The sequence below is a fragment of the Ascaphus truei genome, chromosome 7, assembly GCF_040206685.1.
Source record: "Ascaphus truei isolate aAscTru1 chromosome 7, aAscTru1.hap1, whole genome shotgun sequence".
Lineage (NCBI taxonomy): Eukaryota > Metazoa > Chordata > Amphibia > Anura > Ascaphidae > Ascaphus > Ascaphus truei.
Genome location: NC_134489.1, coordinates 47317621 through 47343030, shown reverse-complemented (window position 1 = coordinate 47343030; position 25410 = coordinate 47317621). Strand labels below are relative to the sequence as shown.

Genomic DNA, 25410 nt, shown 5'->3' with positions numbered 1-25410 from the left:
TGGCTTATCCAACGCTATGCAATGCATACCTATATTCATTTTTACAATGCCAAAATGGCTTATCCAATGCTCTTACGACGCTTTGCAACGTTGTGTATGTGTGTATATATATATACACATTCACATAAACAACGTTGCAAAGCGTCGTAAGAGCGTATATATATATATAAAATTATACTATATAATATTATATTATACTATATAATATATTATTTATTATATTATATATATAATACAGTATATACACTATATAATTTATGTGTGTGCTGCATATCTTATTGCTTGCATAAAATATTTGGTGTATTTTAGTGTTAAAAATGCCTTCAGGAACGGAACCTTTCATTTAAACAGTGTTCCTATGGGAAAACGTGTTTCGCTTTACAACGTTTCGCTTTACAACGCCATTTTGAGTAACGCATTGTGTCGGATAACCGAGGGCTGCCTGTATAATGCTATGTGGCCTGTAACAGTGAAGTACAGTATGCAGGGGTGGGGTTACACAAGTCTTTCCAGAACCGAATGGGTTACAATTATTTGTCACTAAACCCATACAAACGTCTTTATCTGGGCCAGCGATTCCCAAGAGGGAACTGAGCTGTCAGCCTCTTGTGAGAGTGGGAGGAATGAGTAATAACCGGTGTATATGCACAGGTCAACACTGGATGTCTGATAAATCATAAAGCACCACAAGATAATGAAACTGTGCATGTTAATGCGCTGTTAATTACTTCAGCCAATGATCAAAGGGCAATTGGGGAAATCCATAGGCAGGTATAGAGGGAGACTGAGTATGGTGGACACACAATATTAATTATCAAAGACTTTTTTTTAATCTTACAGAGGAAAAAAATCAGACAATAATGCAGTCTCTAGTATACAGTTACACAATACTATGAAGAAGCGACTCTCCTGTTAGTTATTGCCATGAACTATCAAGCAATGGTGGTGAGAATCTGTAAGGGCTAATTTTAATTCATATGTTATGCAAGGAGAATTAGATTTAATCCTTTCAGTGTTGATGAGTTCACAGTAACCGATGGTATCCACATTAATATAGAAATGACACATTTAATTTGTGTAAGCCTGGTGTAATAGAAACAAAGAGAATGGATATTATACACTGTTGATGCACAGTGAAAATAAAACAGGTACCTGGAGATTTCATTAAAGCAGTGTGCAGCCTCCCCCTGACTTCCATCCCTCCTCTGACAGGAGTGAGTGTGTTCCTTTCACTTGAGGGATAGGGGTGGAGCAGGTACTATTCTTCATCAGCAGCCCACACACCTACTAGGAGAGACCAAATATACATATCCATCAACCAGTCTCCTCTGGAGAAAAGCCATGGGGCAGGAGTGTATTTATAATGAAAGGCTCCCGCTGATGCACCAAACTAGGTTGTTTCCACAAGGACAGGACCATGGATTGCTGCCCACTCCTTCTCTGTAGAGAGAGACTCTTTTTTTATTTTCAGAAGCAAGGTTTAATAAACGAATCACACAATTCAAGTGCAAAAAAAATGATGTGGCTAATCACCAGGAATATTGCGTAGATAACATCCTGATAGCCGAGATTTTATAAGACACTTGGCGCTTTTGCTTTAAGTCAGGGATGTGGGAGTGTGCCTGGCTGTGTTACATATGTATGAAGCTGATCAACTCCTCCGCATCCAGTCTGCCAGAGACAGACTCAGAGGAAGAAAATTAAACAAGCTGCAGACCAGATGCCTCAGGGCTGATATCTGAGCCACCCCAGTTACGTGCATCTCTAGGTTAAGAAGTGGGATGTGACCAGCATTGGTAGCTACAAAGCAAGTTACCTGGAGATTTCAGATAAGACCTTGTGGCTGTGGGTTACCCGCAGCTGAGCAGGGTCTCCCATAAATAGTCACCTACCTCATTCTACCTCACGTGGAATATTCATCCTGCCTCTACACTGGGATCACAGATATTATAGTGAGTCTGGATGGTTTAACAGAGGATGTATTGCGCCCTGCAGTGATCATCTCTACAACCTGTGTATCCCAAACACCGATGAAGCCTTTCAGATGCTGCACTAACACTGTCCTTCCTGCTGAAAGGACATAAAGCGTGAGATCTGGGAATACCAAGATACCTCACAAAATAATACAAGAAAAAACAGGGCATGGATCCTGTAATCTAGCAGAGAACTCACACCTTCACAGCATCTTATAGACACCTTCTAAAAAGCTCTCCAGAATTTAACTCATCTTTTTTATCCAGTTTTCGGTTATCTTCAGACGTCTCCTATGAAACCTCCTCCCTCACGCCACCGTGTGTTTTGTACAAGTCTGTATATTATTTATCAAGCAGCTTAGCTGAATTGTAGCCTACTTCTCAAGAGAGACCTCTCTATGTGATCTTTTATATCCAGGGCAGCTCACACCAACCTTAGTGTCTCTGCAGAACTCCAGACCAGGATACACTGAGGCAGAGGAGTTACCCCCATGAAGAATCTGGATCTGATCGTTGTGATTACTGCAGGTGGGCCAGGGGACTTCAACCAGAATTTGAGACTCTAAGCCCCTGATGGAGAAGCCAGTTTCACTACTGGCTCTGGGTAGCAGGAAGGATCATTTCACCAGTGATTCATCTCCTCCTCAAAACATAAAGAGCTGCTGAACATGCTCTGCTATCTCCCCCTGGAGCCATGAGCTGACACTTGGGGCAGGACTGCAGCTGTACCGCTTTGCTGGGGACCCTGAAATTGGAAGAGTGACACACAATGTGAGCGGGACGCACCTCGACCTCCCAGCATCCTGCAGTAGGTACAAACATCCACATTCACACCCTTATATTCTCAGGATATTTAGTTAGACTTGCAATCTCTCCAAGAAAGGTTCATGTAAAATGCAAAAGCAGTAAAATACTCTTTAACATATCCAACATTGACAACCATTTACCATTAAACCGTTGAGGGCTTAAACACAATGCTCTGCAATGGCAGAAGGGGTTAAAACACTATATCCTGTGCATGTAATCACTAGGCAAACATTCCTCTGATTTTTTTTATGAGAAGGTCCTAAAATATTGTTTTTCCATCATGAAAAAGCAATAAAAACACAAGAGGATCTTTGTGGAGGGTTATAGCACAAACATGAAAGCTAATGGTTATTGTAGGCAGAACAGTTTTGTTAAGTGGTGACATAAAAATGTGTTTGTTTTTAAATGGAGTATCATAGATTTGCACATTTATAGTTAACTGACACAGCAATTCACCCACAGCAGACTCGCATCACCGAGGAATATTATTGAGTATCTCTGTACACTTCCAGTCCCTACAGCTGTACAGCGAGATAATCTGCGTTATTGAATTTGAGTGGTGTCTGCCCTTCCCAGCCATAAGGGCCTGTGATGCACTGTGCAGCAATATATCAGTATGCAATATGATGTGTTGCAGGCCCCTGTGGCAGTGGAGGGATTAACCCACTTTAATAAATAAAAAAAACACCAGTAGGGATCTTGGTTGGTGTTTTGAATAGAAAAGCTGAATGTTGGGGATCTGGCAGCTATAAATGGGGTCTGTACTAATAAACGGTGTTCTCATTAATATATCACAGTCATTAGTTTAATTAGATCCAATTTAGGAATGAACCAACAAAATAGTGAAAACGGGGTTGTCATACTCGGCATGTCTTTCAATAATGCATCACTTTTCTTTACTCATCAGGAGACAAGACTATTGTCCTTAATCCAAAATCTGAATTATTCTATAAACTGTGAAGTCAATGTGGCTTTTCGTGCAATAGCACCAGATCGGCGCTATTGCAATTGATAGAATTAGGGCCTATGACACATATTCCATAAGGGCAGAACACATCACTTCAGTTAATCTCTTTTAATAAACACGGGGTTTATGTGTAAAATGTTCTTGGTCTCCAAATATCCAAAATACTAAGATCTATGCATCAAACACCCAGGAATTCTGTGGACGAACAGGGCGATTCAGTATACTGTATTACGCTGCTTTCCAAATTTGTGGCACAGAAATAGTTCTTGACATAGGTCCAAGAGTGGACCGAAATGTTGATCTTTTTATTAAATAAATGTAAATACTTAAAAAGACCTTGTAAGTGCTAAGTGCTAACGTTTTGGTGATTCACAGAAATAATTCATTACAAGCCATAAGGTGTTTAATGACTTAGCAGCATACATTAGTAAATATGCCCCGTTATCTTTAGGTTTGATGCAGTTCTCAGTTACAATGATTCACTATAGCCTTAGTTCCTATAGACCTTGTTTCAGAAACTTTGTTTACAGTCAAGTATCGGAAACGTTCTTCAGATGTCAAGCTCAAGCTCCTCACATTTGATGCAAGTCGGTTAACCAGCCGATATCTGCCAGATTTGTGACAAAGCAGAAAGGTAAAAAGTAACTGCTCATATTGCTCCCAAATTGTATCCTCTCACAAGCAAAATTGGTTCAAAAGTACCTTGATACAATAATGCCAAAAGATGCATCTGCAAAATAACCCTCAGCAAAAACACTGACACATCAGTCTCCACAGGATGTGATTCCCTTTAATGGACTCACAAAAGAGTTATTCATAGATGCCACAGTTTGTACTGAGCTTTCAAAATCCCTGGTGTGCAAGATATGGAGACCCTAAAACAAATCCAAAAACTATATGACTATCCAACCCAAGGTTTGCCTTGTCTTTTTTTAATCTTGCTGGATAAAGGTAGAGACATATAACACATGGCATAGAAACAAAATGCATGTCCTGCTGATCCCCAACCTCAAGAATTTAAATTCTACACCTGCAGACCTGTTACATTCTGTTACTCCCCTCACACCTCCAACCTTCTACAAGCAAGCCCTGATAACGCTGTGAAAACATTTTACTTTACCTATTGGGAGGAGCAGAATTGTGCTAAATTAACTGCTATAAAAGCCAATCTCTGTGGAAATTGTTTCCCTCTGGGGTTTCCTCTGGTGTTCAATGGAATTAATCAGATCTTGTGATGGAAGATGGTAGGTTTCTATATTTTTAGAATGGAATTACAATAAGGGATTGCTGGTCCCGGTCCCTCTGGCAGAGAATGAGTTAAAATGTCTTCCTCTCTCTCTCCTCTCTCTCTCCTCTCTCTCTCCTCTCTCTCTCCTCTCTCTCTCCCTCCTCTCTCTCTCCTCTCTCTCTCCTCTCTCTCTCCTCTCTCTCTCTTCTCTCTCTTTCCTTAGTTTAGCCTTCCCTCTTTTCATTCACCTCCCCCACCGCTCCTTTTTCTGTATCTCTGTTTTTATTTTCCTTGACTATTTTGCATGTCTCCGTCACATTATGGCTCACACTTTGTTTTACATTTATCATTTCCTACGTCTCTTTCTTATCTGCTTCCCTTTCGTTCTTTCCCTCTCTGGTTTCCTATCAATGTGATTCTTGTAATCTGTATCAATTTATATCCCCTCCCCCCCTCCCTTGTTCCTTTCTCTCTCCTTCCCTCTGCCTATCACTGTGTATATCTCCCTCCCTCTTCCTCTGCCATTAGCTGGCTCCAGGCTGGGGAAATTGCTGCCATTACTATAAACTCTTCATATTGAATCATGTATTTCGCCTACAGATAATTTGCTCGTTAGCCTCTCATTAAAGGCTTGTTCTAACTGGCAGCATTAGGGTATGGGACATTGAGTTTAAAAGGTTAGGCAAATAAAAAAAAAAAAGGCTTTGTTGCAAATTATAGTAATACTGCATATTTATTTAATGTGTGCAGTGTAACCCTCTAATTTCTATAAGATTGGTTTAGAAACATGCTCCTTTACTCACGTTGCTAATTTTAGTTGTGAGGTTAACAGAATAGTCTGAAGCCAATAAATGTAACTCACTGATTTTCTTCTAACACCACAGAAATATTAACATATATTGGACCTGCAGCTATTGCAGACTAATACTATGCAATTTCTTCCATAATTACACAAAACTATTTCTTAACCCCTTCAGTGCTAGAAGGACATGCAGTGCATTACTTGTTATTGTAAATTCATTGTTTGTTGTGATACCTTTTAATGAACCAACATGAGAGCTCTTCATGGATGAAGTTATAGTATACAGAACATTCAAAACATCACAGGTCACTTGTTCATGTCTACAGAGCTGTCCAAATCTCATGGGTCTCTACTTCCAGTGTGCATTCATCTATAATGTTCCCCAATTCAGTCCATTAAAAGGTATCACAAATTATAAGAAATCTAAACTTCTCCAGGTCAAGTACAGGTACTGGAACTTTGAACTTCTGATTGTTGGATCCCTCATTGCTGCCTTAGGCCTGGGACATAGTGCCTTTAAACAGTGCGGCGGCGCGCTGAGGCTCAGGGAAAGCGGCGCTTTCCCTGGCCTTACACAGCGCGCCATCAGGGGGCGGGCCGGGGGCGGGCCAGAGACGTCACGGAGCCGTGACCGGCCCTGCGCTCCGGCAAGTGGGGAAGTTTCAAAACGCCGTCAGACACACGCTTCCCCAAGCGTGCTGACGCGTGCGCAAGCCCCTGCTAAAGCCGCTCTCATTGCGGCTGCAGGGGCTCAGTGCCGAGCAGCAGCACGGCTCAGCACTGGTCAGCGCATAAGCGCTAACCATGTCCCAGGCCTAAGGCTAAGGCCCTGCTCCCAGAGTCAGCGCGCCCGCACTGGAGACAGGCGGGGCACTGACATACACAGACCGCGATATGCGGTCTGAAGGGAGAGGGAGCCGGAGCGGGAGGTGGGCGGTAGTGGGAGATTTGAGCGGAGGGACCCGCTACTCTCCCCCCCCCCTCCCTCTACGGCTCGGGCTGCTGATTGAAGGTAAGTAAAGCAACACACACACACACAGACAGAGGCAGGCACTCACGCACTCAGGCACACACATACACACACACAGACAGGCACGCACGCACTCAGACACACACACAGACAGGCACTCATGCTGCTTTCACTCCACACTCCTCCCCGCTCCCTGAAGCCTCTCCTCCTCCCTTAGCCTCCCCTCCCCCCTTAGCCTCCCCTCCCCATTGGCTCACAGCCACACCACGTGACGCGTCAACACTAGGGATCACCATTCTCTTGTATCCCATAGCGGCTGACGCGCCCCAGCGTGTAGTAAGCTGTGCAGCCAGGGGGGACCGGGACTGGCTCCGCAGGATTCCCCTGCTGGTGGGGAACTCGCGTGTGGCCGCCCGCGCCACCGAGCGCAGCAGGACCGAGGCCTTAGACTGAGGCCCCGCTGCGATCGGCGGCGCGGCTGCGTGCGCGTGGGCCACCAGCTCCTTACCCCAAGTGTGCTGGTCCCCGCTGCCGCTATCCGACAGGGCTGACTGCGTGCTGTGACGCGTCAGCTCTCCGGAGCTGCAAGCTCCTGGTGGTTTGCCGCGCTGACGCGTCACGTAGTGCGGCAGTCAGCCAATGAGGAGGGGAGCTGGGGAGCTGTCTAGCTGTCTGGAGCTACGGGAGGGAGGTCTGATCTACACTGTCCTCTGTACAGCATGGCAGCATTTACCCTCCCCCCCCGTGGTGCCCGTTTCGCAGGCTGTGTGTGTATGTGTGTATATGTTGCATGTGTTGTGTGTGTGTGTGTGGGTGGGGGGGACCGAAACCAGGGGGGGGGGGAGGAGCAGCACGGAGCAGCACGGAGAGCGAGCAGCAGAGGGCATGTGTGGGGGCTCAGTGCACCCTCTTGCAGCCTGGGAGACCCCCGCTGCAGCCCTCCGCTCAAACCATGCCCCCCCACTCCTCAAACCACGCTCCAGCTCCCTACGGCCCGCAGGTAGCAGTCAATTGCCTCTCAACACGCCGCCTGCATGCAGTGCGGGCACGCTGACTAAGGCAGCGGGGCCTCGGCCTAATGAGCAGTTAAGTTAAAGGAGCAATACTATATTCCCCCTTTTTTCTTATTTTGTATATGTAAATCATGCAACAACGTATAATTCTCCATTCTACCTAAACTAGCAATCCTTTGATGCTCCTGTTATAAATGTGTAAACATCTTGATTGTGTATTAACTACATGGCATTATTGTTACAGCTTTCAGTGTAATAGACAGTCTGCTGTTTGGAACACAGCAACACATCTGTTTGGGATACTTTGTTGCCAAAGGGCAGAGCTCAAAAAGGTGCGTGTCAGAGCCTGCTTCAAAAGAGGACGTGTATATGATTTTCTAAATGGTTGCTGTGGCAACCAAAGAATGATCAGTACATTAAAATGGCATTAGGAATTTAAAAAATGCAGACAGTACTGTACTGTACAGAACTGATTTATTTTTATATAAGATTTGTCACATTTTGCTGCTTTAACCTGACACTTTTTTGCTGTTGTATCTCCATCCGCACAGCTGGTGCATCATGGGGGGGCTCTTTCTCTGGATCCTCATACTTACTGCGGGTGTAACAGCTGCACAGCTTTGCCCTAAAAGATGCATGTGCCAGAATGTTGCACCATCCCTGGCTATCCTGTGTGCCAAGACTGGACTGCTCTTTGTGCCCTCAGTCATAGACCGCCGGACGGTGGAACTGAGACTGACCGACAACTTCATCACGGTAATCCGGAGAAGGGACTTCACCAACATGACTCGGCTGCTGCACCTCACATTATCCAGGAACACCATCAGCTACATCACCCCTTACACCTTTGCGGACCTCAGGGGACTGCGGGCTCTGCATCTGGACAACAATCGCATTCTCTCTGTGGGGGATGAGCAGCTCCGGGGGCTGCAAAACCTGAGGCATCTCATTTTCAGCAATAATCAGCTGAGCACTATCTCTGCAGGCTCATTCCAAGACTTTCTGGGGACCCTAGAAGACTTGGACCTCTCTTACAATAACCTGGCCCAGGTCCCATGGGAGACTATCTCCAAGCTCACCAATGTCAACTCTCTGAACCTTGATCACAACCTCATTGATTTTGTCCCTGGAGGGGTCTTCACAAATCTACACAAGTTGGCCCGGCTGGACATGACTTCTAACAAGCTGAAGACCATCCCCCCAGACCCCTTGTTCTTGCGCAATCCAGTCTATGCCAAATCTAAGGGGTCCCCCCTCTCCTCACTGGTGCTCGGGTTTGGGGGGAACCCCTTGCACTGCAACTGCGAACTGCTGTGGCTCCGGCGTGTGACCCGGGAGGACGATCTTGAGACCTGCGCTTCGCCCCCTAATCTCCTGGGAAAATATTTCTGGAGTATATCAGAGGAAGAATTCATGTGTGACCCGCCTGTCGTTACCCACCACTCAGGGGTCAGCTGGGTCATGGAGGGAGAGGGGGCTCTGCTGAAGTGCAAGGCAGTGGGAGATCCTGAGCCTTCTATCCACTGGGTGTCCCCCGGGGGCAAAGTGGTATCCAACTCATCCAGAGCCATTTCATATGAGAACGGGACTCTGGAAATCACAGTCACTACAGTGAGAGACAGTGGCTCCTTCACTTGCATCGCCTCCAACACTGCAGGAGATGCAACAGCAGCTGTGGAGCTGACTGTCAGTCCACTGCCTCACCCGGCCAATGCCAGCCAAAGACGGCACAGACTAGACAAGGGGCCCTCAGACATCCTCAACCAAGCCAAGGCAGGAGCCTCTCACAATGACTCAAGTGGGCACCCAGACCGGAAGGTAATAACAGTGGAGCTGAGCCAGAGCTCAGCACTGATCAGCTGGTTCCTGGACAGGAACATTCCTGGGATCCGAATGTACCAGGTGCAGTACAACAGTTCCTCTGATGACAGTCTGATTTACAGGTAGGTGGCACAAAGGACAAGAGGGTAATAGAGATGGGGCTGGAGGGTAATAGTGTGGGAGTGAGTGAGGGAATAATGAGAAGAGGCAATGTCACCATGGATAATATAAATGTATGCATACATTTATGCTACTCTTTGACAAAGGGCCAAGGCCCGAAACACGTCAGAGTGTACAATTCTGTTTCCTTTTGTTATGTCTCCAGTCACTTATTAAATTAGATTTTTTATTCATGCTGTGCCGTTTCTAGCTGTGTCCCACCCTGCTTGCAGTGCTCCACTCATTCCTCCCACGAGGTTGCCTTCTCTTGCTATAAATGTATGCATATATAGAGACAGAGTGACAGAAAGAAAGAGTGACAGAGAAAGACAGAGAGTGAAAGAGACAGACGGAGAAGTAAAGAGACACAATGGGCAGATTCATCGAGCTCTGATGCGGGGTATTGCACCTGATGTGGCGTTAACTTCCATTAACTTAAATGTTAGTTAACGCCAGGTCAAGTGCAGTACCCCTCATCAGAGCTTGATTACTCTGCCTCAAAGAGAGTGATAGAAGCAGAATGAGAATGACCAGTGCACGTGAAAGGAACAAGAGAAAAAGATAGCTGTGCAGCCAATTATAGGAGAAGCTTAGTGGGAGATGGCTGTTTATGCTGTAATAGATGAATAGTAAGATATATACATGTGCATGGTTATTAAAAGAGGAACAGAGTGAAAGATAGCTGTTCATGTTATAATGAGAAAAGCATAGCGATAAATAGCTGTGCACCTTATAATAAAAGGAGCCTAGGGAGAGATCGCCATGCATGTTTTAATAAGAAGATCATAGTGGGGGGTAGCATAGTGTGTCATGTGACAGGATATGCAGTAGCAGAGCCATTTTATGTTTCATCTCCATATTAAACGAATTGTTGTGTATTTGTGGTCGTATAGAGTGATGACCTATGTAATTACATCACTGTGCTCTAATATTATGTGAGCTCTGTTGATGGTTCCTCACATTTGAGCAGTTTCCATGTCGTTTTTCCCACCTTCTGCCTCATTGCTTTCTAGCTCTGTCTTCAATCCTCCTTCAAAATACAAAGCAAAAATCAACATTACAGTAGTGAGCCTGAGAGGCTGTTAACAAATCTACCTGTTGTTCAATTCCAGCCCCACAGATGTGGCTCACATGAAAGAGAGATGGATATCACTTTTCTCTATGTAATTCCATCAGATCCTATATTTCATCTCACTGAGTGACAGACGCAATCTGGCATAGTGTACACACTGACATGTGAGTGTGCATGCTGACAGACAAAGCAAGGATTGTAACATGCACATACACATACTGACAGAAAGACAGTAGACACTAATAAGTTAATACACACACTGGAAGGCACATATGTACAGTAAATATACTCAGTGACATACTAATTATATGTGAACTGACTCACACATATACTATATAAATATACACAATGCAGACACAGCACTGATACTAATGTAAATATGCACACCAACACAAATAGCACTGATATGTATATACTGACTCATACACACTGTACCGTATGCATTCACACAGATCACAAACAGCCTCTTATGTTTCTGACATTACAGTATTTCACTGTCTGTGTGTCTGTAAATACAGCACTGTGTCTCTTTGCCATACGTCTATGCCCCTCTGCCACCATCTCCCTGTCAGTGTCCCTATTGCCCTGTGTCACTATATACATGTATATGGTTACCATCTCTTGTTCCCTTGATCACCTTTGCCCCAATTGCCCACTCTTGCCGCCCACTCTTGCTCACCCTTGCCCCCACCCTTTACTTCACTCTTGTACCCCCCATGATCACTCTTGCCTAATTTTACTCACTCTTTCCCCTCTGTTCTGTCCCTTCAGGATGATCCCCCCCAATAACAGGAGCTTCCAGGTGAATGATTTGGCCCCCGGCCGTGAGTATGACCTGTGCATCCTTGCTGTTTACGATGATGGGATGACCTTGCTGACTGCCACACGAGTGGTGGGCTGTGTTCAATTCAGCACGCGGGAGGAGAGTGGGCAGTGCCAGCCCCTCCACACCCAGTTTCTGGGAGGCACCATGATCATCATCATCGGGGGTATCATTGTGGCTTCGGTGCTGGTATTTATCATCATCCTGATGATCCGGTACAAGGTTTACAGTGGCCAGGAGGAGGGGGGCAAAGCCAGAGTTACCAATGTGTACTCACAGACCAATGGGCAGCAGCTCGGGGCTTACGTCCACTCTTGTGCTAAACTGACCGGGGCTCCCAAGGAGATGCCACTTACCACAGACTTCAAAACAGAGGGAGAAATGTCACCCAGCACAAAGTCTGCCAGGGACATGTGTGCCACAAGCAACATGGCACCTGAGGAAGGTGAGTGTGACCCAACCTCCTGAATAATACGGGCACAAGCCCATTCACCAACGTGGATTTCAACAAGGTGCAGGAGGGAAGCATGTTTCAGAAAAATAGAAGTGCTAGAGCAAGAGGTCATGCTCTGAAGCTGGAGGGGGACGCTCAGGGGAAATGTGAGGAAGTACTTCTATGTTTATATATAACAACCCCCACAATAGATCACTGGATAACATATTGTCACGACCTCTCTATGGTACTAAAAAACTTGGTTACAATCCTCTCACAACCAGACACGGATACTTAGAACAGGGGTGTTTCCTCGACAAAAACAAGATTTGCTAAATGTTGTGATATTTTTTTTATTGGACAAACAGATTTCCTAATGTTTTAAATTATACACTGTCATTATTCATTATATTTATGAGGAACTCTCTTTTTGGTCCATTAAAATGTATCACAGACTGCAGAAAATCTACATTTTGTCAGGACCTATACACAAGGGTGGGCTGGCCATTAGGGAAATTTCCCCCCAGGCCGGTCCTATTTCCAGGAATGCGGGCCGCTTTACTCTCTTTAGTGACTGTCGTGAGCCCCGCACTTGGGTTTGTTTCCTGTTCCCAAAGCCGAAAGCAGGACAGTCTAAGTCTGCAGCAGAAGCTGAGACAGTGAGCTAGGGGGGGAGGTAAAGACGGCATTATCTCATGGTAACTATAAAATTATTTTTAAATAGATATTTCTTCATTAAACAGCTATTTGCCTCAGGACGAGAGGGGGACAAGAGAGAGTCAAAGTCAAAAAGATGGACAGGCACTCCTCATTTATGGTCCAAAACCTTGGGCTAATAAATCCAACTTTTGTGCAATGAGGAATGCCTGTCCATCTTTTTGATTCTCTATATTATCCCCTGGACGATTAGTACTGTAATATACTTTTTACATTATTTGGGGAGTGCCCTGTCTACAGTATGTTACTGTATACATATTTTTTTGCATGTATGGTGTGTGTGTGTATATACAGCATGATGCATGAATTGCTCTTGGGTCCAATACAGTGTGGATGGATAGCATGCACTGTGTGCATGTGTTTGTTCATGCATACTGAGTGTGTGTATTTGGTCTGCTATCATGTGTGTTATGTGTTTTTTATATGTGTACATATATACTGTATATAGCAGGGGTGCGCACACTTTTCAGTCTGCTCCCCCCCCCTTTACCTGTTACCCAATGTCACCTGACCTAATCATGTGACCCTGCTGCATCATGGCGAAGCATCATTGGAAGCCGCCGGAGACCATGTAAGAGAAGTTACAGAGGCCTTGTGCGCGCTCCCCGTCATTTAATTTAAATGCCTTGGGGAAGGCACGTGATCTCTGTAACTGCCTCAACCCCCCAGATTCCGCACCCCTGGTATATAGTATGTACATTAGGTGTGTTTGTTTATTCTGGGTTTGCATGTGTACGCAGCTTGTTTATTGCATGGTGTGTAGGATGTGTGCAGCGTGCAAATGTTTGATGTGTGGGTTGCCTGGTTCCTGGGCCAGTTGGTAAGGCTTTCCTCCCTGGGCTAAAACTTGCAAGGCAGCCCCTGCTTATACAGTTGTTTGAAACTATTGTCAAAATCACAGATAACTCCACTGGAACCAATATTACCTTTGCACCAATGCCAATCCCAAAGACATAACATGGACCGATAAACCACATAACTTTCATCTCTCACAAACTCAGTTATACAGCCTATGCAAGAATAGAAGCCCCTTCCTACAACCAAAAACTTCCTTGAAATCAGTCAAATATTTCAATAAGGGGAAAAAGTTAATTCACTCAAACCTTATATCACAGGCAACAAACAACCAGTCACAGATTCATGGTGTGGCATTGTTTCCTCCCACTAAAACCAAATAAGAATGCCATGTGTTTAATGTGCACTGTGTTCATTTTTTTTTTTTTAAATCAAAACCTTACACATCCAAAACAATATCTCTGATATTGTTCTGCGGTATGTAGGATTTTGATTGACCCTTTTCAAACCCTGTCATTTTTACCTAGATAAAACATAAGATCGACAGAACAAAGACACGGTGTAACAAACTGTACAGATGAAATCAGAGAATAGAATATACTTTACAAACGCAAACAGTATCTGTTGTCTGCTTTATGTACAGGCTGCAAAATTTCGGGGGAGAACAGGATGTCCTGTGATTGGACAGATGTCAACATCTGACAGATTCTCCACCAATGGGAAACATCCAAATACTTCAAGGTATGGGTGGGGCGTCAATCATTTGTTGGACACTGAGAAATAAGTAAAATCGAAGAGAAGGGGTACAAAAATCTCCCTAAGGTCCCTGTGACGGTGAGGGTTTAACCAGGCTCAACAATAAAGGTTAAGCCCACTTGGTTACCCCTGATCCGTGTTTTGGGGTCCTAGAGTGTCAGCTCTTGGACCCGGCTGTCATATATGCATTACTGTGACTAAACAAATTATGCGACAATAGAGATTTTTTTGTGTTTTTTCCTGTCCAGGGGTGCCAGCAAGCCGGAATTGCACGGCTATGAGTTTCAGGGTGGGGTTGACGGAGAAAGTCTTTATAGATTGTGGCTATGTAGCAGGGTTCCCGAGTTACAGGATACCCCAAAGATGTACCCAGGAATCAGTTAAGATTCTCGGATACATTGAAGCACAATTCTCCTGTCAAACTCCAACCCTGAAAACGTTCTTGCGACTCACCACTAGGATTCCTGCTGCAGCACAGCCCGGAAAGGTAAATGGGGCATAAGGGGTTAATGTATCCCTGCAACATACTCAGGGTCCCTAGTGTAAAGGTGGGATGCCCGTTATATGCCCAGGTCACCCGGTATCCAGTATAGGGGTTCAAAGGATACTCCAGCTGAGTTACAAAGCTGAGAGGTTTTGGTAAAATAACAGGTCAGGTTTTTACAGAGTGTTAGGGATAAGGCAAGTGAGTATAAAGTAAAGATTCTCATTCTATCCCACGCACCAGAACAGACTTAGTTATTTTAGCCAAGTAAAGTGTAAAAGCATATTTTATTAAAGTGTACATTTAATACAGGTATATATGTTTGATGCACTGTATATGAACTATGGGATTTAAAACTCCTGGGTTCCGAGAGACCAGATGGCCACCAGGCTTGGTGCCACTGTGTCTACTCGGGTCCCAGATTTGAAAGCCTCAGGGATGCCAAGGTGTTAGGGCAGGCAGAGTACTGGAGTTACACTCAAGTACCCCCATCTGATAGCACAAAGGGCTATCCGGCCACCATTTGCCCAGTCCCAGACTTTGCGGAGCCTGGACAGAAGGGGGGCTCAATATGCTAAAAGGCAGAGGTGCCAGGTTGGCGCATCCCCCTTAGCAGAATTGAAATCGGTGCCCACCCGGCTTCAGTATACCGGCAATTCGGTGATAGGCTGGCAGGGAAATTCCCACATGCTGATTGGCTGTAGTGGTTTGTGAATGGGACTCCAAAACCTATAAGAAAACTTGCAGCCAATAAGGACCTGAGATTCTAAGCGCCAAACCAACGGTGGCAAATTCAAAGATGCTCTGGGAGAAATAGACGCGATCCGGCTTCAGAGATTTCAAGGCAAGTCATTTTCTAAGTTACGATTTCAGGGGCCAAGTTCTGAAAATGGAACGTAGCGGTTGTGGCTGGAATTGCATGCCGAATTGAGTTCCAGGACTTTTGTGAGTACCTCCCGGTCATTGGAAATTACTCAAACAGACTTCATTTTGTAGCCATTTGGACTAGAAAAGTTTAGTTTGTTAGCCCAGATCCCCAGCAAGTATATTTTCTATTGCATATTGTGATCCATTGTGTGTATGTCTTTTCCTGGAATAAATTACAATTTATTTTACCTCCTTGTTTTGCTCAATCATATGATCCCGGTATAAAAAGGTGTTAATAAACCTGGTCGCCCATGACAGGCTTTACATTAACTGGTAGCAGTGGTGGGATCGATTGAGCCTATGTTATAAAATCCTGCGGGTTCTTATAACATAGAGGGAAACTCGAAGATTGCGAGCTCCCAAAACAAACGGTAATGTACTCACATTTCACAAAGCATGGAAAATACAGGTTCTCTTTGTCATGTAGCTTAGTGCCCACAGACGAACATGGACAAGCGATTGGGTCAGTACAGGTCATGGGACCGAGCCAAGATTGTTGCGCGATGTGAGAGTTATGGGTTGCTGATGGACAGTCGGTCAAAGACCGTACTGGAGGAGGACTTGGAATCTCACGAAGCACGCATTGCTTCACCAGAGGGGGACATACACTCAGCTGCAGTTGCAGTGGTCACACTTCAGCCAGGGTCACAGGTGGTCATTCCAGTCCTGGTGGCGGAGAAAGGACATGGGGAGGGAGCGGGTGCCCACATGGATCTTGTTGGGGGACCGGTTCGGGGGAGTGCGGCCGTGGTAGCCCCAGTAGCTAATGGAATTGCCACCCCTGGAATCGCCACACCTTGCCTCATGGGGAGAGTGGGTGACCCTGGACGAAAGGGTCCGGCTGCTTGCAGCCGCACAAGGGGCATCTGCCCCGCATTCCCACCTTGTTAACAGGGAGCAAGCTGCCCCCCCCCCCCCGGGTGGATTACCACAGCTTCTGTATATTCGTGGATGGCACGGATAAAAATGACGGGTTTTTGAGGAACTTTGAAGCCTAATGTCACAGATACTGGGTGCCAAAACGGGACTGGGCTTTACGGGACTGGGTGCCACAGGAGTCTTACATGCTGTTAGCCTCCCGCATGGCTTTGCACGGGACACAGTGGGTGGAGGGGTACAGTGCTATAAAGTACCATTTACTTCTGGACTTGATGTTCAAAGAGCAATTTGCTAAGCAGTGCCCTTCGGACGTGAGGGGATGGATCTTGGACCGCAAGCCAAAGACTTATGAGGAAGCTGAAAAAATGGTCGATGAATTTGTCACCAGCCGGGCACTGTTGCGCAAGACAGGGGCTACTCGGAATACGGCCACTACGGCCAAGGGAGCCAAAATCACTCCTCTGTGGAAGAGCAAACCTGTAGCGGATGGAAGTGCACCCAAAGCTGCAGAGTTCCAACACGAAAGAAGGTGCTACCAGTGAAACAAAACTGGGCACATCAAGCCATACTGTCCGGACCATCTGAGGTCTGGTGTACCCCAACAGCGACAATGCTCTCCAGCTGCAAGGCCTGTCGCCTGTGTGTGACTGGCACACACAGAGGAGCCAAGTGCAGCCGTCCAACCAGCCAAGCGATGGACTTCGACAGAGGAATCTACACTTGCCACCAGTGGACCAGCAGCAGAGATCGTGGGGCATCAGATTGCACCAGTTGTGCTGCAATCCAACGATGTCCGGCAGTAGCATCTGCACAAAGTGACCACCGGAGATTGCCAAGTGGCCGGCTTGCTCGACTCCAGTGCCACAGTTACCCTGGCCCGAGCTGATATGGTCCGGTCAGAAGATTTGCTCCTGGGCACCGGAATGCAAGTGACCATGCCAGACGGTGGATCGTGGTCCATCCAGGTTGCCCGGGTCTTTCTTGGTTGGGGTGCCAGACGTGGCATGAGGGAGGTGGGGGTATTGCCTGGGTTAGATGCTGAGGTCCTCTTTGGAATTGACCTGGGGGATGTAACATGTGTTTTTACGGATGAACTGGCTCCTGTTGCAGCGATTACCTGAAGGATCCACCGTCCCCATGCATTTGGGACCAACAATTCCAGGGGTCTCAAAGGAGACCAGGCAGGTAAGCCAGACTGAGTCGCGACAGTGTGCTGACTTACATTCCCCTTTACATGTTCCTGTTTCCCCCAACCTAGAGACTAAGGGTGGGTGGCCAGAATTAGGGACACAGTTCAGGGATGTAGTGAGGTTTGATCCCAGCTTGGAGGGAATGAGGCTCCGGGTGTCCGAGTCTGCCTCGGACAGTGGGTCAGATCAGTACTCATGGCATTGTGGGCTCTTGTATAGCGAGCAGGGGTCTACAGGTTTAGAAAGGGTCTGGACCAGTATGTGACAGTTAGTGGTACCGAGGGAGTATAGACAGCAACTGTTACAAGTAGCCCATTCCATACCTCTAGCACGGCATTAGGGGGTCACTCGGACGAGAGCCCGGCTGCTGTAGCATTACTATTGGCCGGGGGCATCAGGAGCAGTGGCAGAGTTCTGCCACGCCTGTGATGACTGCCAGTGAGTAGATAAGGCGGGTGATCATATGAAGGCACCCCTGAACCCGTTACCAGTAATTGGGGAATTATTCAAGAGGGTAGCTATGGACATAGTGGGACCCCTCATGATCCCCAGTTGGTCTGGCAAGCTTATAGCCTCACAGTGGTGAACTTTGCCACCAGGTATCCTGAGACTGTAGCCCTTTCCACCATTGATATTAGGGCAGTAGCTAAGGCATTGTTAGTTATCTTCACTAGAATATCCCTAGTGAGATTCTAACCAATCAAGGGTCACAATTCATGAGTGAATTGTTGAAGTGTCTCTGGGATGTGTGTGGGGTGAAGCACCAGCGCACGACCCCTTGCCACCCCCAGACAAACGGATTATGTGAAAGGTTTTAAGGTACCCTGAAGCAGATGCTTCAAGCATTTATAGAGGCTGAAGGGAACGATTGGGAGATTCATCTGCAGCACATCCTGTTTGCATACCGAGAGGTACCACAAGAATCTACCGGGTTCTCTCCCTTCGAGCTTCTATATGGTTGCAGGGTGAGGGGACCTCTTGACCTATTCCATGAGGGATGGGAAGGGGAGACTGCCAATACTGATGCTTCTGTGCTTCAGTACATGGTAGATCTCAGGGACCAGTTAGAAAAGCTTCTGGGGTTGGCACAGGCTAATCTCAGGGAAGCTCAGACAAAGCAGAAGACCTGGTATGATCAGAATGCCTGTAGCAGATTATTCATCCGAGGACAGCAAGTACTTGTTCTGAAGCCCAATCGGCAGAACAAATTAATGGCTGCCTGTTCTGGACCATACACGGTTCTCAGGAAGATGACTGAGGGCAACTATGTTGTACAGTTTGATAGTTATGATAGGACTTATCATATAAATATGCTTAAGGATTATTTTAAACAGTGTGGCATCAGTGCTGACTATTTGTAAATGGGTTAGTGCAACGCACAGCAAAAAAAGGGGGTGATGGCAGGTCTGGCAAAAATGCGTAGAAGGTTGCAGCCTTCTGTTTTTATGTCCACCCAATAAAGAAATATTTTTGCCAGACCTGCCATCACCCCCTTTTTTTGCTGTGCGTTGCACTAACCCATTTGCACTGGATTTCTCCCTACTGGCAACTGCACGCAGATTGAGAAGGACTACTGGTGACACAATCGTGAGTAAGTACCTGGGGCCAGCCCAATGAGGTTAGGGGGGGTGTCTTTGTGCATTTACCCCTGCCTTCAGGGCAACTGGAGCTCTTTGAAGGTTTTATATCTCATGTCCCAGAAGTGTCCCCCTCATATACTCAGAACAATGGGATTCCATGCTTGAGCACCAAATCACCTTTACTGACTATTTGTAGCCCACCGATGGGGGACCCGGCGAACAATGCTCTGCCTGACCTCCAAGGGGAATCTAGGCAGGGGGGCACAGTAGCGCAGGTTGAGAGGGTCTCAGCTCAGTGTACAGCAGAAAGTACAGGCAAGGGCTATGCTAGAGCAGCTGTTACGCCGGAGTAGCCCGCAGACCAGACCTGTCCCTAGAACTGAGGTGGCAGGTATGAATACACACACCGACAGAGCGAGGGACGTGTCCGGGTTGTGGTATTAGATGGTGCCAGGCCAGATGGGGTGTATTGCGAGAATACTTGCCGATACCGTTTTCCCAGGAGAATTGTCGTTGCCGTTGCCGAGATCAGGGGTAGGAGATGTATGGAGGAATCGAGATGAGTGCCGAGGTTGAAGGGAGCCAGAAGGTACTTAAACAGGAACAATCCGAAGTCGAGAGCCAAAGGGGGTAGTCTGCCAAGCCGCGTCTAAACCGAGAGAATCAAAGAACAAGCACTGTGAAACACCCATACAAAAACTATGACGAGCGAGGAAGCACAGAACAGAGAGGGTATATAAAGCTGGAACAGCCAACCAGGAGAGGGGGTGTGCCTGGAGGAGCCCAGGGAGCTTCAGTGCATTGGCTGCTGTTCTTAGAACTCAGGTGACACTCAGCAAGAGCCAGATTGTAACCATGCGGTGTTTGGGGGCGGAGCCTGAGTGGGGATAAGTTCAAGGGCTTTTGTGTGTGCACTGTAAGTCCAACGTGTGCATGAGAGGAAGCAATGTGGGGTGCGCACGTGCGTGCGGGGCGGCGATTCCGCGCCGACGGCTGCGGCGCAGAGCGAGGAGGAAGAACCTCGTGGAGCGTCCCACCATGCCGAGGGGTAAGTGATGAAGCTGAAGGGGGCTTGTGTGGTTGTAGTGGAAGGGTCTGAGCAGTGTAAGGAGAGAGCCGTGAGCTCCGCCTGAGACGCTGTGTGCTCACATTCCTAACAGTACCCCCCTCTTCAGGATCGGCCTCAGGACGATCCAAAAACGGCTTGTCTGGAAATTTCCTCCTAAAAGTCTTCAGGAGGCTGGGTGCATGGATGTCTTTGAGCGGAACCCAAGACCTCTCCTCGGGTCCGAAACCCCTCCAGTGGACCAAAAACTGAAGCTGCCCCCTGGAGATGCGGGAGTCCAGTAAGGCTTGTACCTCGTATTCCTCGTTATTGAGTACCGTGACTGGATCTGGCTTGCTGGTCTGTTTAGGAAAGAAACGATTGGCAATGTGGGGTTTTAATAGCGAGGTATGAAAAACGTCTGGGATCCTCATGGAGGGTGGTAGTTTAAGGCGAAACGCCACTGGGTTAATCTGCTCCACGACGGAAAAGGGTCCCAAAAACCTAGGTGCCAGTTTAGGGGAAGGGACTCTCAAGCGGATGTTTCTTGACGAGAGCCATACTAAATCCCCTGGCTTGTAGTTGGGTGCTGGCTGACGGTGGCGATTGGCCTGAAGTCTAGCAGTATCGGCGGCCTTGTGGAGAGACTTTTGTACCTTGGACCAAATGTCTTGGAGAGTGGAAATCCGTTCGTCTACCGCCGGTACCCCAGAAGCCAGATTAGAAATGGGTAGGCAGGGAGGGTGAAACCCATAATTGACAAAAAATGGAGTTTCTCGGGTGGATTCACTTCGGGCCGAATTGACCGCGTACTCTGCCCACGGGAGGAGTTGGGACCAATCATCCTGGGAATCGGAGATGAAACATCTGACGTATTTCTCCAGCGACTGGTTAGTTCTCTCCGTCTGTCCATTGGACTGGGGGTGGTATGCAGAGGAGAAGGAAGAGACAATTCCCAGTCTCTTAGTGAAGGTCCTCCAGAACTTGGAGACGAACTGGGATCCTCTGTCAGAGACAATGGAAGACGGAATGCCATGGATCCTAAAGATATGCTCGGAGAAAATGTCTGCTAGAGCGGGAGAGGTGGGCAGTCCCTTGAGGGGGATGAAGTGGGCCATATTCGAAAACCTGTCTACGACAACTAAAATGGTGTTGAAGCCCCTAGACCTAGGGAGGTCGACTATGAAATCCATGGAGATATGGGACCAAGGACGAGCAGGCACTGGCAATGGGAGGAGAAGTCCCTGAGGTCTCTGTGGAAGTGTCTTGTTCTGGGTGCATACAGGACAAGCGCGAGTGTATTCCGCAATGTCTTTAGACATACTGGGCCACCAAAAGTTCCGACGAATTAAGTCTAACGTCCTTCTGAAACCTGAGTGACCTGCAGTTTTAGAAGAGTGTCCCCAATCTAGGACCTCTGGAATGAATCTGGGCGAGACGAAGAGCCTGTTAGAGGGGATCGCCGTGTTTGAAGGGATCTGTTGCTGGTCCCTTTTGATCTTGTCTAGCGATTTGAAGGTGGAAGTAGCCAAAATTCTCTCGGGAGGTAGGATAGGTTCCAAAGCTGCCTCAGGCCTGTCTTCCGAGGAGTATTGTCTGGACAACGCATCTGTCTTCACGTTCTTCGTTCCCGGGATATAGGATAGATGATAGTTGAAGCGAGAAAAAAAAAGCGCCCAGCGAGCTTGTCGAGGACCGAGGCGACGTGCACCTTCGATATAAAGTAAATTTTTGTGGTCCGTTAAAATAGAAAATGGCTCCCTTGACCCTTCCAACAGATGTCTCCACTCTTGTAGTGCCATTTTAACGGCCAATAATTCTCTGTTGCCGACGTCATAATTCCTCTCGGCGGAGGAAAATTTCTTAGAGAAATACGCACAAGGGTGAAGTTTATCCTTGGGCGAGTACCTCTGTGATAGTACAGCCCCTGCACCGCAGTCCGATGCGTCAACTTCTATGACAAAGGGAAGATCTGTGTTGGGGTGGCGCAGGATCGGTGCCATGACGAATGCCTCTTTAAGGGCCTGGAAGGCGGAGATTGCTTCGGCGGACCAGGCAGAAGGATCAGCCCCTTTCCTAGTCAACGCCGTGATGGGTGCCACTAGAGTGGAGAAATTGCGAATGAACTTCCGATAGTAGTTCGCAAATCCTAAAAAGCGCTGGATAGCCTTGAGAGTCTCTGGTCTGGGCCATTCCGTAACTGCCTGGAGTTTACCTGGATCCATCAAAAAGCCTTCGTCCGAAATAATGTAGCCCAGAAATTGGGTAGAGCGTTGATGGAAGGTACACTTCTCTAGTTTGGCATACAGGTGATGTTTGAGTAGACGTGAGAGGACGTACGAGGTGTGATGAATGTGATCCTGAAGATTTTTGGAGAAGATCAAAATGTCATCTAAATAGACAATAACAAAGATGTTGAGCACCTCCCGAAATACGTCATTAATAAAGTCCTGAAAGACAGCCGGGGCGTTACATAAACCAAAAGGCATGACGAGGTACTCATAATGCCCACAGCGGGTGTTGAAGGCCGTCTTCCACTCATCGCCCTGCCTGATGCGGACCAAGTTGTAAGCCCCACGGAGATCCAATTTGGAAAATATCTTAGCCCCACGCAGTTTATCGAAGAGTTCCGTGATCAAGGGGAGAGGATAGCGGTTCTTGATGGTGATACAGTTCAAGCCCCGGTAATCAATACATGGCCTCAGAGTACCATCCTTTTTCTTCACGAAGAAGAACCCTGCTCCCGCCGGGGAACTGGAGGGCCGTATGAATCCTTTCTCAAGATTCTCCTTTATGTAGTCTTCCATGGCTTGAGACTCAGGTATCGACAATGGGTAAATCTTGGACTTGGGCAAGGTGTATCCTGGGACCAAATCGATGGGGCAATCGTAGGACCGATGAGGAGGCAATTGTTCTGAGCAGACCTTGTTAAAGACCTCACGGAAAGGGTGATACACAGGGGGAAGAATGGAGTCCTGAGTCATTGTGTTAGCCAAGAGTTTGGGAGACATCCCTGACCTCGGTTTTCAGGTCATGGGGGTAGGTGAGACCCAGTCAATTGGAGGGTTGTTCTTCTGCAACCAAGGTAGGCCGAGGGTTACTGGCGTACCTGGGGCCTGGATGGCGTCAAGTACCAGGGTCTCGCTGTGGGAGTAGGTAGATAGCAGGAGAGGTACGGTCTGTAGCGAGATTAAGGGTGGAGACAGCGAACGACCATCAATCCCAACCAAGGCAATAGGTTGGGCCTTCTTCACCAAAGGTATCCGGTTCTGTTTAGCGAAATCGAGGTCTACAAAGTTTCCTCCAGCACCGGAGTCGATAAAGGCAGCAGTAGATGTGCGAAACTCAGCGCCTGCGAGAGAGATAGGAATCGTAAGTTTCTTAGGCAGTGCCTCCTTGGGGAGGGGACGAGGAGAGATAACACCCAGTGAGAGCCCCTCCATACTCACTGAGTGTTCCCATTTCCCGGACGCAAAGGGCATGCACGGACCAGATGTTCAGGGGATCCACAGTAGAAACAGAGTCCGCCGGCGTAGCAGTGTTGTCGTAGTGGATTCCGGATCTGTTGCACCCCTAATTGCATTGGCTCGGGAGGCTCCAGTGCCAGCTGCTGTGAAGGAGGTGGTCTAGGAACCAGAGGAGAGTTGGGGAAGGGTGCTTGGAAGGTTAGTGGCCGGGCATTCTGACGCTCCGAGCGTCGTACCTGGATGCGTTGATCAATACGTACGGCCAAGTCAATGAGCGCCTCCAATTGGTCTGGCCTGGGTTGCCGAGCAAGCTCGTCCTTGATGGACTCCGAGAGACCTTGCCAGAAGACGGAGACGAGCGGCTCTTGTCCCCAGTTCATCTCGGCGGCGAGCGTGCGAAATTCCACTGCATACTGTGTCACCGATCTTTGCCCCTGAGTTATCTGGAGGAGGGAAACAGACGCCATCTCCCGGCGTGCAGGGGAATCAAAGACTTGTCGGAACTCACCCTTGAAGGCTAGGTAGTCTTGTGTCAGGTCCGGGCGCAACTCCCAGACTGGCGAGGCCCATGCCAGCGTGCTGCCCGTCAGTAGGTTGTACACGTAGGCTACCTTCTTCCGGCCGGTGTCGTACTGAAGGGGTGCCATTTCAAATTGAACCTCACACTGGTTAAGGAAACCTCTGCACTCGTGCGGGTTGACAGCGTACGGGTTGGGGGGCGGTATCTTCACGTCCTGACTGCTGGGTCTGACTGGTTCTGCAGCCTGTGGAGGAGAAAGAGGAACAGGTGCTTCCGGTACCAGAGCCGAATGTTTAGCCATTTGGCGTGTTAGGGCCACAATCTGATCAGCCATGGCCTGGTTTTGCTGTATCAGCGTAGAGATTGCTTGCCTCAGTTCGGCCTGGTCTGCGTCTTGTGGGCTCGTCATAATGTTACGCCGGAGTAGCCCGCAGACCAGACCTGTCCCTAGAACTGAGGTGGCAGGTATGAATACACACACCGACAGAGCGAGGGACGTGTCCGGGTTGTGGTATTAGATGGTGCCAGGCCAGATGGGGTGTATTGCGAGAATACTTGCCGATACCGTTTTCCCAGGAGAATTGTCGTTGCTGTTGCCGAGATCAGGGGTAGGAGATGTATGGAGGAATCGAGATGAGTGCCGAGGTCGAAGGGAGCCAGAAGGTACTTAAACAGGAACAATCCGAAGTCGAGAGCCAAAGGGGGTAGTCTGCCAAGCCGCGTCTAAACCGAGAGAATCAAAGAACAAGCACTGTGAAACACCCATACAAAAACTATGACGAGCGAGGAAGCACAGAACAGAGAGGGTATATAAAGCTGGAACAGCCAACCAGGAGAGGGGGCGTGCCTGGAGGAGCCCAGGGAGCTTCAGTACATTGGCTGCTGTTCTTAGAGCTCAGGTGACACTCAGCAAGAGCCAGATTGTAACCAAGCGGTGTTTGGGGGCGGAGCCTGAGTGGGGATAAGTTCAAGGGCTTTTGTG

General features: G+C 47.7%; 1 protein-coding gene across 2 annotated transcripts in view; it reads left to right on the top strand.

Moving 5' to 3' along the window:
• The first annotated feature begins 1036 nt into the window (after window positions 1-1036).
• Window positions 1037-25410, top strand: part of LOC142499210 (leucine-rich repeat and fibronectin type III domain-containing protein 1-like protein) — a 28040-nt gene continuing 3666 nt past the window's right edge. Inside the window, exons 1-4 of one of the 2 annotated variants that reach the window (XM_075608246.1) lie at window positions 1037-2785; window positions 8312-9703; window positions 11584-12080; window positions 14224-14321. In XM_075608246.1, the coding sequence (XP_075464361.1) occupies window positions 8322-9703; window positions 11584-12080; window positions 14224-14282 (1938 nt within the window). In that variant the 5' untranslated portion in view covers window positions 1037-2785; window positions 8312-8321 and the 3' untranslated portion in view covers window positions 14283-14321. The remainder of the gene's footprint in view (window positions 2786-8311; window positions 9704-11583; window positions 12081-14223; window positions 14322-25410) is intronic. The other variant, XM_075608245.1, reaches the window with a different exon arrangement.